The sequence below is a fragment of the Lepus europaeus genome, chromosome 3 (genome assembly GCF_033115175.1).
Source record: "Lepus europaeus isolate LE1 chromosome 3, mLepTim1.pri, whole genome shotgun sequence".
NCBI classification, from domain to species: Eukaryota; Metazoa; Chordata; class Mammalia; order Lagomorpha; family Leporidae; genus Lepus; species Lepus europaeus.
The window spans coordinates 52,033,725-52,052,028 of NC_084829.1; the positions used below are offsets into that span (position 1 = coordinate 52,033,725).

The 18,304-nt window shown below is 40.1% G+C and overlaps 1 protein-coding gene across 1 annotated transcript in view; it reads right to left on the bottom strand.

The window, feature by feature from the left end:
* The window catches only part of PKHD1 (PKHD1 ciliary IPT domain containing fibrocystin/polyductin), a 531,849-nt gene extending 516,542 nt beyond the window's left edge, over positions 1 to 15,307 (bottom strand). Inside the window, exons 1-6 of the mRNA XM_062186248.1 lie at positions 15,223 to 15,307; positions 13,076 to 13,202; positions 11,113 to 11,190; positions 9,750 to 9,894; positions 5,108 to 5,216; positions 1,259 to 1,316 (exon numbers count right to left, since the gene is read on the bottom strand). Of these exons, the coding sequence (XP_062042232.1) occupies positions 1,259 to 1,316; positions 5,108 to 5,216; positions 9,750 to 9,894; positions 11,113 to 11,190; positions 13,076 to 13,127 (442 nt within the window). The 5' untranslated portion in view covers positions 13,128 to 13,202; positions 15,223 to 15,307. The remainder of the gene's footprint in view (positions 1 to 1,258; positions 1,317 to 5,107; positions 5,217 to 9,749; positions 9,895 to 11,112; positions 11,191 to 13,075; positions 13,203 to 15,222) is intronic.
* Positions 15,308 to 18,304: the final 2,997 nt, after the last annotated feature.

An 18,304-nucleotide genomic window follows, 5' to 3' on the forward strand; every position in this document is an offset into this window, starting at 1 on the left:
CTTTCAATCCAGCTCCCTGCTAATATGCCTTGGAAAGCAGTGGAAGATGGTTCCAGTCCTTGGATCCCTGCACCCATGTGAAAAACCTGAAAGAAGCTCATGGCTCCTGGCTTTTGCCTGGACCAGACCCAGCTGTTGTGGCCATTTGGGGCATGAACTAGCAGATGGAAGCTTTCTCTCTCTCTCTCTCTCTCTCTCTCTCTCTTTGTGTGTGTGTGTGTGTGTGTGTGGAACTTTGCCAATCAAATAAACAAATTTTTTAAAAATTATCTCAAAAAATAAGTAAAATAAAATATTTTTAAAGCCTGGAATAGAAGTATAAATTTATGAAGAATCAGTCAGCAAACTATATATAATCCTAGCCATGTTTATCATCCAATATTAAAACAGATTTAGCATTCCTGAATCTATCTCTGAGTTGTAGTCTGTTCTCTTTTTGTATAAATCTGCAGCTTTTCAGAATCTTTTTTCCATATCTATATCTATAGTTACAGTTATAGATATAAATATAACTATCTATACTTGCATCAAAATGCATAAATTGAACTTATTGTTTTGATTAGCTTGACTGGTCAAGAATTTCAAAATGAAACTTCTTGTAAAACTGTGTGCTCTCTAATGCACAAACAAATCCCCTGAATGAAAATCAGGGCTAATAGTCTTCAGGTGATGTCCAACTCACCTCAACACAAGATAAAGCTGTGGGTGTTTGGACTACTCTGGCCTCTGTCTGAGTCAAATAACAGCTATACCACTTACTATCTCTACGACCTCTATGACTATAGGCAAATTACTTAACCTCTTGCTACCTCATCTCCTCATCTACAAAATGGGAATCACAACATCTGTGATTTTATTAAGGTTTTGTGAGAATCTAATGAATTAATGTATGTGCAAAGCCTAGAATGTAACCTGGTACACAGAGACCAAAGAAAATGTGTGGATGATTATAAAATCAAGACAAATTATGACTTATATTTCCTCCTTCCTCCAATATCAGCTGGTTTGAAATTGTTGGTCTCTTTTTCTTTTTGTGTTTAGATTCTTTTTGTTATCAGTGAAGTAACAGAATAAAAGTACCTGGGGTAAAACCAAATCAGGTTAAAAATGAACAAGAGACTGAAACTTATTTTCAAAAAAGCAACATAGAAGCAGCTAAATTTTCCCACTTACAGAGACTAACCACCCAGGCAGAAGAGTTTGCAATAAGTTTTGGTGACAGGATTTACAACTACTCTTACTTTAAAAGATTTCTTACCTGGAACTCCACTTGATGGATTAACGTGGTAAACAATGGGTGTCTGTGCCTTGGAAAACTGTTTAGAAAATAAGGATAATCACAAGTGAGCATTTCATTAGAATACCACAAACACAAGAAGCACAAGCCATTCCTCATAAAACATAGGGTTAAGGAAGCAAATGTTCATTTTTCCTTAAATCACCCTCAAACCTACTTACTTTTATTTTCATAATATTTCTATGATGCACAGATGACTGGTATTATTCTATTTCTTCAATAGATGAGGTAAACAGAATTTGATCAAGGTCATAGAGCTCCCTAGCCCGCATCAAGTTTTCTAAACCCTGGCAAGCCTGTTTCTACATGCCCACCTAGCATACCCAATAGCATATTTTAGCAGAAGGAAAGATAGGCACGCTATCATCCAGAATGTCAACTTTTCATTTCACTGTTGTAATTTGATGTCTTTAGGTCATGAAGATTTTTAGTTTTCTAGAAAAGAATTCACTTATTTAATTGGAAAGATTCAAACTTAAATTATTATCACCAGAACTTTGTTATGCATCAGCAAACTATAAAAAAGTGGAAAGTTGAATAGGAACATGAGAGAGGTGCTTGTTGAAGAAATAGAAGGTACCAATTGAGAGGAAAATTATTCAAAACAATTCAAGAAATGGAAAGCAACATTTTTCTGCAAGCAAGTGGAAAGCAGCTTTGATGGAGAGGTGAGATCCTGGGGAAGCCTGGTTGTGACACTCCAGATCCATTTACACTGATCCTCCTCCTGAAGCTCATAATGAGTTCAATGAAGGCAGAGACAATGCCCAACTCAGCTGCTGGTAAACCCTGTGCAGAGTCTGGTATGTGGAAGACATTTAATTTTGTGAAAGACTGGGGTGTCCTCCTCTGAGATTATTGATATACTACCTGGAAGGAGAGTAGGGAATGAAACTATGCCAGAATTCCATCTCACCCGTAAGAATCTAGGTTAGTCTGAGATCAGGGCATTACTACATCAGGCCATCACATGGCAGCTCATCTGACGAAATGGAGAAGCAGAAGGACAGACTGACTTGACAAAGATTTGAACCATGAGCCAACAACTCACCCAGGGATACCTAGTCATCCCCACCTCTTCCAGATCCCTGGAATGCCTACATTCCACACAACCCATAGTGCTTCCCACTGGCAAACATACTGCAGCAAACTGTTTAGTTTGGTCTTCTTCCAGCACCTTAGCAGTCTATATTTCCAGGCGAGAATATCACCACAAGATAACTTCACTGTTAATCAACAGCCCTAATCAGACATTGACAATCGATAGATTTGTCTACAAAGCTGATGGCGGCTTGACAGGTGGGGAGTTAACTATTGATCCATATGGCTGTATGGTCTGCTATCAAGGCTAGTTTCCTCACTTTCTAAGGGAAAGGGTTTGGAAATAGTTCACAGAAAATGCGTACAGTCAGAAGTCAAAATAAGAATGCTGTGATTTCACAGATTGGGAGCTGGCCCTGATCCCACCAAAAGCTAAAGATTAATGGAGTTTCATGCACACTTGCCAAACATTCAGTCCCCACTCCACCCTTCCAGTCAACTTTTGCACCCATGACTTTACCTCCCTCCAGTTGGAACTTTACCAGAAGAGCCTAGTGAAGTGAAGTGGTGGTCATTGCCCTCTCTCACAGATGTTAGAAACCGAGGCAGATGGCACAACCAAGCCCAAATCAAATAAGGAAGCATATCTCTTGATTTCAGACTTGACATGTAAGATCTAATCCTTCCACTAAAGTCTGTGGGGAATACTGCCACTCCTTTATCATTCCATCCAACTCCTCATAGTAGTGAGGCAGACTCAGGTTGAAGCTTCAAAAAGGGCTCCACTTGTGATTCTCTCTGAGCCAACACAACATAAAAATCGTACATTTCTAAGAGAAACAGGCTCCTAGTTATCCACCAAGCTAGAGACATGACAAAGTGAAAAATTAATAAGCTTCCAAATCAAGCTTCCTGCATGCTGATCCTTGAGCCCAAGTGAGGTCAGCAACACCGAGAGAGAGAGGAAAACAGCAGATTAGAACAGCAAAGCCACAGCCACCAGCTGCTTGATAAACCTTCTGTGAGCTGTGCAAACTTGTCAGTGCCCACAGCAGGCTCTCTGGAGTGGACTGGCAAGGTGGAATTAATTTTTCATATGTGTGGTTCCCTGAGTCCAAGTCCCCAAACAAAGAGACACACTGTATTGCATTGAGCTTGGGATGCCTCTCGTTAACTGCATCTCCTGGTGATTTTCCAATTCCCCCAGCTAGAAAAACTGCTCATGGACTTGTTTCTTTGATGTGCAATATTAGGATATGTTTCTCTTCTTTTCCCCTTTCTATCTCCTTACTGATCTTTTAATAAGTAGGAAAACTACTATTGGGATGAAGAGAAACATGGTGTGATGAAACATTTTCAGCTGTATCTCTTCTGTTACATTCCCTGAGACAGTGGACAGGTCTTAATAAGAATGATTTTGGTTTTTTTGCTTCCTGCTGCATATGTGCAGAAGCAAAATTTCCAGAAAACAGGGGTCTCTTAACTGAGAAACAAAGTGTTAGATGTGAATCAACAGCAAACACTAAATTTCAAACACAAATTGCTATATAAAATGGGGGCCATTTTAGAGATGAAGTCAGATGGTGAAGTCTTGTTCTCAAGGAGCATGGATTATACTCCTTGGAACAGCTCTTAACAGAAGCACCCTATGTAAAGAACAATCAGGTCAAGTAAGAGTACTGAAAAGCTTTTTGCTTTTTATGAAAAGTCTAGGACCTACCCATCCCAAGATTCTTCTTTGGTTAAAAAAAAAAAACTAATCTGAACTGGCCAATGAACTAAACAAAATATAAACTGAAGCTACAGTATAGATAATGAGGCTTTAAAATAAGTCAACATTGGCCTTCTAGACTCTCTCTGCTTCTGTTACTTCTCTCTCTGCTTCCCTTTCAGTTTATCTGAGCATGAAGTATTTCACCAGCATACAGCCTCGGAGTCTGGTGTTGCAAAGAGTAGCAGAAAGCTACCATAAAGCAGAGGGAGAATTAGAACTTGGGTCCCTGAGGACCCTCACTATCCTGAGACTTTGCATGATCTCATAAAGACAGCCTTTATGGTTCCTTTATGAGGTTCAGTTTAGGTGACATTTAAAGCAAGGTGAAGGTTCAAATCCTGGTTCTGTCCTTTATCACCTACAGGACATGGGCAAACTAGTTAATCTCCCTGAGGCCCAAATTGTGCATCTGTTGGAACAGGATAATAAATATCCACCCATAAAATTTTTGTGAGCATTAAATTGGACAATTACATAAAACAGCTACAGCCTGACATACAAAGGTTCAACACTTGTCTCTAATCATAGTAGAGTCTATGAAGCTGTATCACTAACTTTCTTCTTACTCTTTCAAACAGACTCTGGCTAATTTATAACTTGAGTGTTGGTAACACAAGCATACCCTCAGACTAAGAAAATACACATTCCATCATCCTGGGGCTGGCATTGTGGTGCAGCACGTTAAGCTGCTGCGTGAGATTCTGGCATATCATGTGTCCTCTGGTTCGAGTCCCAGTTGCTCCATTTTCAATGCAGCACTCTGGGAATGCACCTGGAAAAGCAGTGGAAGATGGCTCAAGTGCTTGGGCCCCTGTCATCCATGTAGGAGACCAGGTGTAGTTCCAGGCTCCAGGCTTCAGCCTGACCCAGCCCTGGCCATTGTGGCCATTTGGGGAGTAAACCAACAAACGGAAGATATCTCTGTCTCTCTCTACATCTGTCTGTCTGAAATTCTGTATGTGTGTGTAAAACATTCTTCCATCTGTAAAACTCACCTTGAAAGTACAGCTGTCTTTTGATACTGGACTCGGATTCTCTAACACCCGTCCCTCAGAATGCACTTCCAAAGAGTATAGACCTTCATGGGCTTCAGAAAGCAGAGATCTGAAGGCAGAAATTGGAAACACTTATGAATCAAAAAACACTAATTCCAAAAGCTAGCAGCTCATTTAATCACTTCCAGTTTTTTCCCTGTTTGCTTGTAGAACAGAGTTAATCAAAAGTATTACATCCTACCTTTCACTTTCTAGATCCATTCTTTTTACTTAAGATTTATTTATTTATTTAAAAGTCAGAGTTACACAGAGAAAGAAGGAGAGAGGGATAGAGAGAGAAAAAGAGAGAGAGAGAGGTCCTACCATCCACTGGTTCACTCCCCAGATGGACACAACAGCCAGAGCTGTACCAATCTAAAGCCAGGAGCCAGGAGCCAGGTGCTTCCTCCAGGTCTCCCACGTGGGTGCAGGGGCCCAAGGACTTGGGCCATCTTCTACTGCTTTCCCAGGCCACAGCAGAGAGCTGGATCAGAAGTGGAGCAACCAGGACTCAAACCAGCGTCCATATGGGATGTCAGCACTGCAGGCCGCGGCTTTACCCACTGTGCTACATAGACTTTAAAGATTTTAAAGACTGGATCTTTCAGGAAATGCAATGTCATTGAAAAGTCTCTAAAATTTAAGAGAAACAAAAATCCTATTTCTTACAAGGGGTGGGTGGGGGGAAGTCCCGTTTCTCAGAATCATCAATTCATAGGCATTTAAGAATTAGAAGGTGCTTTGATATTCTCGTCCCAGTTTCTATCTTTTAAAAATGACAGTTATAGATAGATTAACTTATGTGCATGAACACCAAAGGGTCAGGACAAAAAGGGGCTTGAATCCTAGTTCTCATAAAAGGTATCGATCTTACTCATTTCCAAAAATAGCAATAATGAATCTACATCTTCCAAGAAGCTACTAAACATCTCATGTGTCCATCAAGACAAAGGGACTTAGTTCTTCTCTCTTTGCATAAATATCACAGTGGCCTCTTTGCCACTCTGAGGCTGCCATCCACAATGGGTTTTTGTCATAGGGAAGATATGATGAGTAAGAAAAAAGCTAGATTTAAGCTATGCTTCTTTGCCAAATCTTCCCAACAAAATATTCATTATGACCTTAAATATTTAAATATGAAGTGTCTATTGTGTTAGCAACTAGCATTATGTGTTTACCAAGCACTTGAAATGTGGATAGCTCCAATTAATATAGACTAGGAGCATAAAATACACACTATATTTTGAAGAGTTGGTATGCAAAAAAAGGATCTAAGATATCTAATTAATAATAAACATAATTACATGCTGAAATAAGAATATTTGGAGGCTGGTGCCACGGCTCACTAGGCTAATCCTCCGCCTGTGGCACCAGCACACCAGGTTCTAGTCCTGATTGGGGCGCCGGATTTTGTCCCGGTTGCTCCTCTTCCAGTCCAGCTCTCTGCTGTGGCCTGGGAGTGCAGTGGAGGATGGCCCAAGTGCTTGGGCATGGGAGACCAGGAGAAGCACCTGGCTCCTGGCTTCGGATCAGCACAGTGCACCGGCCACAGCGGCCATTGGGGGGTGAACCAACGGAAAAGGAAGACCTTTCTCTCTCTCTCTCTCACTGTCCACTCTGCCCGTCAAAAAAAAAAAAAAAAAAAAGAACATTTGGAAAATATTGAGTTATATAAAATATATTTTTAAATTAATTTCTCTTATTTCTTTGGACCTTTTAATGTGGCTATTAGAAGATTTCAAATTACATTTGTATTTACATTGTATCTTGATTGGGCAGTGTTGATTTTACTCACATATGGGCTGTTTTGCCTTTTTATATGATAAGCATGCCAGCATTTCATTAGTAATAAACTGTATATTTTTTACACCTGAATGTTAATTTAACTTTACTGTCATATTTCAATCAATGAATATATTTAAGAGAGTAGTATTTCTTTTTCTCTAAAAAGATGATACAATATAAATGGTACATCCAAAAATATTGGAAGTAAATAGATAGGACACAAAAATCTTTATGCCTTTGGCTTATTTTACAGAAAGTTATTGCAGGAAGTCTATGTTCAAATATGCTATAAACTAATCCTCCACCTACAGTGCCAGCATCCCATATGGGTGCCGGGTTCTAGTCCCGGCTGCTCCTCTTCCAATCCAGCTCTCTGCTGTGGCCTGGGAAGGCAGTGGAGGATAGCTCAAGTGCTTGGGCCCTGCACCTGCATGGGAGACCAGGAGGAAGCACCTGGCTCCTGGCTTCGGATTGGTGTAGCTCCGGCCATAGCGGCCATTTGGGGGGTGAACCAACAGAAGGAAGACCTTTCTCTCTGTCTCTTTCTCTCACTAACTCTATCTGTCAAAAAATATATATATATGCCATAAAGGGGTCTGGCGCTGTGTCACGGTGGGCTAAGCCTCTGCCTGCAGCACCAGCATCCCATCTGGGTGCCAGTTCAAGTCCTGGCTGCTCCACTTCTAATCTAGCTCTTTGCTATGGCCTGGGAAAGCAGTAAAGGATGGCCCAACTGCTTGGGCCCCTGAACCCATGTAGGAGACCCAGCAGAAGCTCCTGGCTCCTGGCTTCAGATCAGCTTAGCTCCAACTATTGCAGCCATTTGGGGAGTGAACCAGCAGATGGAAGACTTCTTTCTCTGCCTCTGCCTCTGTGTAACTCTACCTTTCAAATAAATAAATAAATAAATATTTTTTAAATGCCATAAAACTTAATGAAGCATAAAAGGATTCTTAAAATGGTTCACAGAAATGCACTTTATGAAAACACTCTGAATGAATTTCAAAATAATTTTGTACGAAAGTAAACTCATCTTTTAATTCCAACTTCCACAAATGTTTTGAAGTAAATTAGGGTTTAAAACTAATAATAATGCTACAAAGAATCTCAAACAACAACTTTTTTTCTATTTTTCTGAAAGACTGAGAGAGAGACAGAGGCAGACACAGAGAGATCTTCCATCCACTGGTTCAACCCACAAATGACTGCAACAGCAGGGAATGGACCAGGCTGAAGCCAGAAGACTGGAGCTTCATTGAGGTCTCCCACATGGGTGCAGGGGCCCCAGCACATAGGCCATCTTCCACTGTTTTCCCAGGTACATGAGCAGGCAGCTGGACCAGAAGTGGAGCAGCTAGAACTGGAACTGGTGCTCATCTGGGTTATTAGCATCATAGACAGAGGCTTAACCTGCTGTGTCAAAATGCTGGCCCCTTACTCAACTAACATTTAATGAACATCTTCTGTTTGTAAAATCTTGTGCAGTCCACCAAAGGGTGAATATGGTGAAATCAAACTTATCCCCTGCCTTCAAAGCACTTAATTCTATGAGGATGAACATGACAAGTGTCATGAAAACACAGGCTGAAAAACAGTGTCATTGAAGTTACATTCGCTGTGCCTTTGTGTAAATTACAAAAAAGAATTTCTTTCAGTATGATAAATTACAAAAGAAAATGTGTGTGTAGATGAAGTACTAAAAGGTGTTCCTTCTTCCCCTTTCAAAGAAAGGAAAGATTATCCTCAGTTGAATGTTCAGGGAAGAGATGAAATTCACAGTGTAGATTTCAACAGGCAAAAATGGAAGATGGGGAATCTTCCTGAAAGAGGAAACTCAAGGAAATGACATTGTTCTTTCTCTTCACCTATGTTCTACTTTCCTCCAGCCACTCTAACACATGAGTTAACAAAGCAGGAAATAGTGTAACCCTCACAAAAAACTGTATAGAATAATAGATTGTCTGCAACCTTATACAAATGTGTCCCAAACAGAGATAATATCAAATGTAGCATAGCTAAAAGCAAATTTCCTTTCTAACTGGCTTAGGGTTTATGCACAATCATTACTATTATGCATATTCAAAACAGTTAGTGCTCAAATTGCAAAATGGTGCCACTTATTGAAAGCTTAAGAACCATAGAACTTTTTGCAAAAAAAAAAAAATCATAAGATCATAAACAAAATCCAATCCGTCCTTAAAAACATCTCAAAATCTTTCTCCATATTGTCATCCTTGCTTAAGCCCTAGAACCCCACAGGGACCTTTAAAGGATGATATTCACATGGAATATTCTCAAAAACTATAGCTGCAGACCAGCGTCATGGTATAGTGGGTAAAGTCACACCCCACAACATCAGCATCCCATATGGGTGCCAATTCATGCTTTTACTTCTGATCCAGCTCCCTGCTAATGGCCTTGGGAAAGCAATAGAAGATGGCACAAGTGTTTGGTCCTCTGACACTCATGTGGGAGACCACGTGAAGCTCCTGGCTCCCGCCTTTGGCCTGGCCCAGCATTGGCCATTGCAGCCATTTAGGGAGTGAAATAGTGGATAGAAGCGCTCTCTCTCTCTCTCTCTCTCTCTTTCTCTGTGTGTGTGTGTGTGCGTTTGTGTGTGTCTCCCTCTCCTTCAATAATTCTGATTTGAGAGAGAGAAAAGAGAAGAGGAGAGGAGGGGAGGGGAGGGGAGAGAAGGAAAGAGAACTATAACTGGTAATTAATTGCAGTAGGAGTTCCCTTAACACGTCACCAAAGGCTACTAAGACAAGCACTCATATGCTCATCCTGTCTGGTCTTCCTATTCCCAGATAGGCACCTGGTCTGGCATTTCACCACAGGCAACTGCAAGAAGACAGGAGAGACGTCACAGGGGACACTGGGCAATGCAGGCACCACCATGTTCACCAGGCGTATCTTCAGCTGAGAGCCATTGGTGGGATAAAGGACACTTGTCTCCAAGCCTAAATACAAAGGAAAAGGGGAAATCTCAGCTAACCAGAGTTATGAGACACTCAGGGAAATGTCAAAACATGGCCATATAGGGACAATGTAATTTATGCTAAATTTACCTAAGGATTAAAGTAACATTACTCCTTTCCAAAGGCATTTATGGCTGCTATCTATTGGGATGTTCTAACTTATGGATTTATAAAGGGATTTTTGTCTCTTTAGGTCTACCTAAATCCAAGAAATGTTTCATCCCTGAAAGTTATTTTGCATTGTATGGGAGACAGGAATGCTAGACTGTGGTTTAGAAAGTCCACAACATAGAACCCATCCCTTTTCACTGGGTTACATCTCCATGTACCCTTTTTAAGTTGAAAAGAGTTGAGAATACCTGGTCAAAATGCAACCAATACACCTCACCTGTGGAACATCACACACTGTAGAGAATTGGTTGCTAACCCTCCTGATTGCATGGCCAATAGGGAGCTGTGGCTCACTGCCAGCACCCAGCACCATGAAAGTATGTGTACTGCATATTGCTATCCAGGAAAAGCATCAAAATTCAAAACTCAAAGTATAATTTCTAGCAAATCTGTATTGCTTTCACACTATAGTGAAGTTGAAAAATCAGAAGTCAAACCATTATAGGAATAAGTATTTGGCACAGCAATTAAGATACCCATATCCCATATCAGAGTGCCTTAGTTTGACACGTGGATTTGCTTTTGATTCCAGCTTCTTGTTACTGCACACCTTGGGAGGCGGCAAGTAGATGGTGGCTCAAATGGATTTTTCCCTACCACCCATGCGGGAAACCTGGAAAGCATTCCTGGCCCCCAACTTCAGCCTTGCCCAGCCATTGCAGGCATTTAGAGAATGAATCAGTAAACGAGAGCTCGCTTGCTCATTCAGTCTCTCTGCCTCTCAAGTAAATGTATAAATTTTAAAAAACATTGTAAGTCAGGGACCCATTTGTATAAAATTATCTATAAGGAAGACAGCAAAGATTCTGGGGAACACATTGTCGAAGTCCTATGATGTTACACATCACCAAGTGTTCTGCTTCTCTGAATTAGCCAGTGAGCATCTGGAGAGAAAGATGTTAGTCCCTCTGTCCTTCTCCTTTCAGTCCCTCTTTTACACTTGTTCTTAGAAAAGGAAGACAACCAAATTTTGTTCTTTAGGATCGTGTGTCCATTAAGAAATTCACATTTGATAAAATTCAAACTTACCATCAAAAATAACTGTGATCCACGTTCCCCCTGCAAGGCTACCTTCCTTGGGCTCAATACGTAAAGTCAGGTGTGATACTGTCAATAAATGAGAAAAACAGCGGCTTTGAAGGTCAAACTTGATCCAGTAGCTTCCCCAACATTTTAAAGTAAAACAACACGCAGGGGGCCAGTGCTGTGGTGCAGCAGGTTAAAACCCCACCCTGCAGCACTGGCATCCCACATGGGCACTGGTTCGAGTCCTCACTGCTCCACTTCTGATCCCACTCCCTGCTACTGCATCTGGGAAAGCAGCAGAGGATGGCCCAAGTCCTTGGGCCCCTGCACCCATGTGGGAGACCCGGAAGAAGATTCTGTCTCCCAGCTTTGGCCTGGCCCAGTCCCAGTCATTGTGGACATTTAGGGAGTGAACCAGCAGATGGAAGACCTCTCTCTCTCTCTGTGTCTGTACCCTCTCTCTGTAACTCTTTCAAATAAAATTAAATAAATAAATAAGACTTAGCATGCATTAGAATGACCAGAAGAACTTGATCAAATGCAGATGATGAGCTCTGCTACAAGAATTTCTGGTTCAGTTGATCTGAGATCAGCCCTCAAATTTACATTTCTAATCTGGTGCCCCCGGTCTGGGGACCACACCTTCAGAACCCAGATTTTGTGGAAAACTCTGACTTAGCCCTCTCATTTTAGACATTCAAAAACCCAGTACCCACAAGGACAATCCTGAATTTCATTTTCCTTTGGGAACAGGCTCACTTTGTTCCCTAATTGAATCCACAGAATCTTCCCTCTCTTTCCCACCTTTTTACCAGCGGACCATATTTAATTGTAGAAGTCACCACTTGCTTCTTATATTTCCACTTTGGGGAGAGGAGGAGAGGCTTCTGGAAGCTGTTGCTACTTCAATTTTCCTGCCTAACCCACCATCCTCTACTTTCCCCTGGAATAAGTGATCAGAGTGAATTCCCAGACGGATGCGAAATTCTGTAGCTTTTAGCCTCACCTGCTCATAGCAGGACCAGTGTGTGGATCATTGCTGGAGGAGTTTCCTTTACACAAAGCTAAGCCCTATTGACTACACATGCTGGGATAGATTGAGTCTTCCCATATAGACCACCAGCTGAGCTTGACCATTATCAATCCTTCCATCTTTAAAGATGTTCAGGGACATGCCCTGGCAAAGGAAAAGCTATTTCAAGGAAATCAGCAAAAATCATCAGGCATTCAGTAAGGAAATAAGCAATGAAAGTGTTATCTATAGAACACCTGTCAATTTTATATCAGAAAAAAATGATAAAGGCTCACGCAGGTCATGCTAACTGTGGCTGGCCTAGGACTTCCACGTGCAGCTATACAGGTGGCACACTGCACACCTGAGGTAATGGAGAAAGAGTCACATCAACATAACCATTCATGGAGTTCCCAACCATAGCCGTCAGAGATGGTGAGATATTTTTAACTAAGAAAACCAAAAACCAATGCCACAAGAAGATGTAACAGAGTATAATAGAAATTCGGAGAAAGTTGAAGACATGGCTTGAGAAGAGGACATTATAATACAAGCATTAATCACTAAGACAAAATAAGTTACTCCTTTTGGGAAGAAAAAGCGGTAAAATCTAAAATTAATTAGAACACAAAGTCCAAAAGCTGATTATAAAAGAAGGGTCACAAGTCATTACTAAAAGCGCTGAAGTACAACAGCGATTTCCACTGGCCATTAAAAGTTTAAGTAAATATTCACAACAGTTTAGTACAGAATCTCAGCTAGTAATCAGGAAAAAGTTAAGCAGGAAATTTAAATCTGGAAGCAGATGCTTCATCTCTGCCACTAAAAAAAACTTGATAAATTCATTTTTTCAATTGATAAGTAGAAGTAGTACATGTCTAAGTATCAGTAATATTTTTCAAGGGAACCTATGATGTTCCTATCTGTAACCCTGTCAACACACATTCTACTCACCTGCCAAAAGCAGTACTTCAATACTCATCAGAGAGATCAGCCAGCCAGTCATTGTGTCTACTTAAATCAAGATTTCTTAGACATTAAGATCATTTTCTGTTTTGATGGATGCACCATAGCTGTTCTGCTATATAAAAGATAAAGTAAAAATTACTAACATTTTTGCTTCCATACCATCACTTTGTTGTATCAAAACTTGAGTAATTAAGGAGATGACACAGAAATGGCCCTAGTGTCTCCAAAGGGACCCACTGTCTTTCTAAGCTTGGTAGAAAGGGGCCATCCAAGAATTTTATATGCAGTCATCACCATTCCTCCTTTCTTGTTTCACTAGCTTATTTTCAGCATCTTTAAGCTGGTTAAATAATAGTAACCTCTTTCATCAACTGAATCAAAGCTTAAATTTTAAAAATAAATTCTATTTATTAAAATACTAGTTAATGTGGTTGGGGAACTGTGTGTTTTCACATTGTTTGCCCTAGCTTTTCAGCTTTCCCTCCCATGGTTCTACTTGAACCCTGTACTGTCACCATACTGTTCTCCTCATCACTCAGACAAGACTTGCACACATCAGCCTTCGTCTTAGCTCCTGCTACTCCCTTCCTGGCTTCTCCAAACTTTCTTCAAGATCCTGGCCCTCCCACCTGGCCCAGCTCAGGGGCCACTTCCCACACTGAATCTTTCCCCAGCCATTCCAATTCTCATCAACCTCCCTCATCTCAAAGTAATAATAATAATAAACCTCTGCAGAACCTGGACCAGAAAACACAGTAACACACAGGCCTCTTCAACATACTACATTCCTTGACAAGATCCAGGGACCCATTTCTACACCCTCTTACTACAGATGGCTCACACGATGCTCAGTAAATTCTAAGTAATGAATACATATGTGAACACCCTAAATCTGGCCATACCTAATCTGAGAGATGACCTCCATATCCATGTGGGATGGGCAGAATCCTCAGAAGCCTGGCTAAAAACTCATGCTTTCAATAACACCCTATGCCCGCTCTGACCTAGAGTGCTAAGCTATTCTCCAGAACCCAGGCAGCTTGAATCAGCAAAACCCTCTAACAGACCTTAGCTCTGATAAATTCTTAAAGTTCAAGAAATTGCAGAATTATATATATGCATGTATCCCTCAATAGACATTTAATTTTTAAAGAAAATGTGGAGATAAACAGAAGTAATTACATAATTTCAGAAAAGATAGAAGCCACAATAAACTCCAAGAAAAAGAACATCTGCCCAAAAACTCATAATAAACTTACCTGATAAGTGTGCCTTGATTAAGAGAGCCCATAATACAAAAATTTATATTTAATTTAATATTGAAAATATTTATTATAGTACTACTGTATGCTGGGAATACTGTGCTAGGAATCTGGAAAACAAATAATCTGTGCACCTGTCCTTGTGCACAAACAGGAAGCTGTTTGCATTTCTGAAAAAGAACTTTAATTTACAAGTAGATTCAGCAAGTGTTCCCTTAAGTCACAAAATGCCCTACACTTTTAGGCCTATTGTAATAGAATTCAAGTTATAACCATTCAATTTGTAGAGATACAGCTACTGCATAGACAATGCACGCAGGAGTATTTACTACATAGTCCAAAAGCACAGGATCTGACTTGCTTGTTGCACCCAATAGAATATACTCAGCCCAGAAAATTCTATTTTCGATCTGGCCACATGATTTTTAACATTTTATCTTAGTGCCTACTCCCAACTTATAACAATGAAAACAAATATTCACACATTGGTTTCTTGAAAACCTATATTCAAACTTGCATCTTTTCCTCAAAAATAGAACAATCAATATATAATTTTCTTCAAGTGAATTAATCAGTTCACTAACTCTTCCTAAGGATAAACTCACAATCCCTTTATTCTTTTAACCAGAAAACTTTCAACTGCAGAAAATAGCTATGTCCATTTAAGCAGATCTTCTTTCTCCTTCTGTCTCTCTCTTCTCTTGTGGTTTTCACTCCATTTTCCTTTCTCCTTCCCTCCCCTCTCATTTTCCCCTCCTTTGAGACCTTTGAGAGATGAAGTTGCAAGGTTGCCACTATAGATCTCTCACCTCCTTTTGTTCACCATAATATTAGCAAGAGATGCAATACCCAGAAAAGAGAGAACAGTACCTTTTTCTGTTTATATCTTGAGATTCAAGGGAGAAATTACCTTTCCTCTCCAAATGATCTTTGTTTCTCTCTACCAAGAACCAGTGATCCTGTTACCTAGCTAGAGCCTCATCTACAGCTACCATGCAGGTAACTAATTCATGTTGGAGTATAACTTACCCAACTCATTTGTGTCCTGTCCAAACACATACCAGAGTAAAAGTTCAGAATTGACCATGGGGCAAGTTTAATGATTAACATAAGCTACCTTGGCTTTTTCCTCAGGCCCTTTATTAATGACCAAAGAGAGTGTTTTGCATTTTTCTCCACTGACTGCATGTGTCCCAGATAAGAATCTTAAAGTAAAAGTCCATCTAGTGAGACAAAGCAGCATTCAGCATTCAATAATTGAAAGAATTTACCAGTAAGTCATGGACCAAAGAAAGGCCCCATGAAAAAGGGCCACAGACTGATCTGTCTTCACAGGGAGTTCTGGGTCTTATTAAGAAGAGTTGCTAATCTGTGTTATGGGCTAGCATTCATGCATTTACCTTAGGGGAGGCTTAAAGAAACAGAAAAAGGAAGGGACTCTGTTTTTAACTTCCATCCTCCCTCATGACCTTGCTTTTTTTTTTAAACTTTTATTTAATGAATATAAATTTCCAAAGTACAGCTTATGGATTACAATGGCTCCCCCCCCCCAATAACTTCCCTCCCACCCGCACCCTCTCCCCTTCCATTCACATCAAGATTCATTTTCAATTGTCTTTATATACAGAAGATCAGTTTAGTATATATTAAGTAAAGATTTCAACAGTTTGCCCTCACATAGCAACACCAAGTGAAAAATACTGTTGGAGTACTAGTTATAGCATTAAACCACAATGTACAGCACATTAAGGACAGAGATCCTACATGATATTTTTTTAAGAATTGATTAATTTTCTATGCAATTTCCAACTTAACACCAAATTTTTTTTTCATTTTCAATTATCATTATATACAGAAGATCGATTCAGTATATGCTAAGATTTCATCAGTTTGCACCCACACAGAAACACAAGGTGTAAAATACTGTTTCAGTACTAGTTATAGCATTACTTCACATTGGACAACACATTAAGGACAGATCCCACATGAGACATAAGTACACACTGTTGTTGATTTAACAATTTGACACTCTTGTTTATGGTGTCAGTAATCTCCCTAGGCTCTAGTCATGAGTTGCCAGGGCTATGGAAGCCTTTAGGGTTCGCCAACTTCGATCTTATTCTGACAGGGTCATAGTCAAAGTGGAAGTTCTCTCCTCCCTTCAGAAAAAGGTACCTCCTTCTTTGATGGCCCCGTTCTTTCCACTGGAATCTCACTCACAGAGATCTTTCAGTTAGGTCTTTTTTTTTTCCAGAGTGTCTTTGCTTTCCATGCCTAAAATACTCTCATGGGCTCTTCAGCCAGATCCGAATGACTTAAGGGCTGATTCTGAGGCCAGAGTGCTATTTAGGACATCTGCCATTCTATGAGTCTGCTGTGTATCCCACTTTCCATATTGGATCGTTCTCTCCCTTTTTGGTTCTATCAGTTAGTATTAGCAGACACTAGTCTTGTTTGTGTGATCCCTTTGACTCTTAGACCTATCAGTGTGATCAATTGTGAACTGAAGATGATCACTTGGACTAGTGAGATGGCATTGGTACATGCCACCTTGATGGGATTGTATTGGAATTCCCTGGCACGTTTCTAACTCCACCATTTGGGGCAAGTCCAATTGAGCATGCCCCAAATTGTACATCTCCTCCCTCTCTTTTTCCCACTCTCACATTTAACAGGGATCACTTTTCAGTTAAAATTTAAACACCTAAGAATAATTGTGTGTCAATTACAGAGTTCAACACTAGTACTAGAACAAAAAAAAATACTAAAATGGATAAAGATTTACATTGTACATCAACAGTCAGGACAAGAGCTGATCAAGTCACTGTTTCTCATAGTGCCCATTTCACTTCAACAGGTTTCCCCTTTGGTGCTCAGTTAGTTGTCACCGATCAGGAAAAACAAATGATATTTGTCTCTTTGGGACTGGCTTAATTCACTCAGAATGATGTTTCCCAGATTGCTCCATCTTGTTGCAAATGACTGGATTTAATTGTTTTTGACTACTGTATAGTATTCTATAGAGTACATGTCCCATAATTTCTTTATCCAGTCTACTGTTGATGGGCATTTGGGTTGGTTCCAGGTCTTAGCTATTGTGAATTGAGCTGCAATAAACATTAAGGTGCAGACGGCTTTTTTGTTTGCCAATTTAATTTCCTTTGGGTAAATTCCAAGGAGTGGGATGGCTGGGTTGAATGGTAGGGTTATGTTCAGGTTTCTGAGGAATCTCCAGACTGACTTCCATAGTGGCTTAACCAGTTTGCATTCCCACCAACAGTGGGTTAGTGTCCCTTTTTCCCCACATCCTCTCCAGCATCTGTTGTTGGTAGATTTCTGAATGTGAGCCATTCTCACTGGGGTGAGGTGAAACCTCATTGTGGTTTTGATTTGCATTTCTCTGATTGCTAGTGATCTTGAACATTTTTTCATGTGTCTGTTGGCCATTTGGATTTCCTCTTTCGAAAAATGTCTATTGAGGTCCTTGGCCCATCTCTTAAGTGGGTTGTTTGTTCTGTTGTTGTGGAGTTTCTTGATTTCTTTGTAGATTCTGGTTATCAACCCTTTATCTGTAGTATAGTTAGCAAATATTTTTTCCCATTCTGTCAGTTGCCTATTCACTTTCCTGATTGTTTCTTTTGAAGTACAGAAACTTCTCAATTTGATGCAATCCCAATAGTTAATTTTGGCTTTGACTGCCTGTGCTTCTGGGGTATTTTCCAGGAAGTCTTTGCCAGTATCTATATCTTGCAGGGTTTCTCCAATGCTCTCTAATAATTTGATGATGACCTTGCTTTTTATTATTATTGTTTTACTATTTTTTTAACATTTGCCACATTCACTTCAATAATAAATGTAGACATTATATTCATACACATGTATACTATTTTTTCTTGAAAACAGAGATATTCTTATTTAATGCTATAACTAGTACTCCAACAGTATTTTTTTT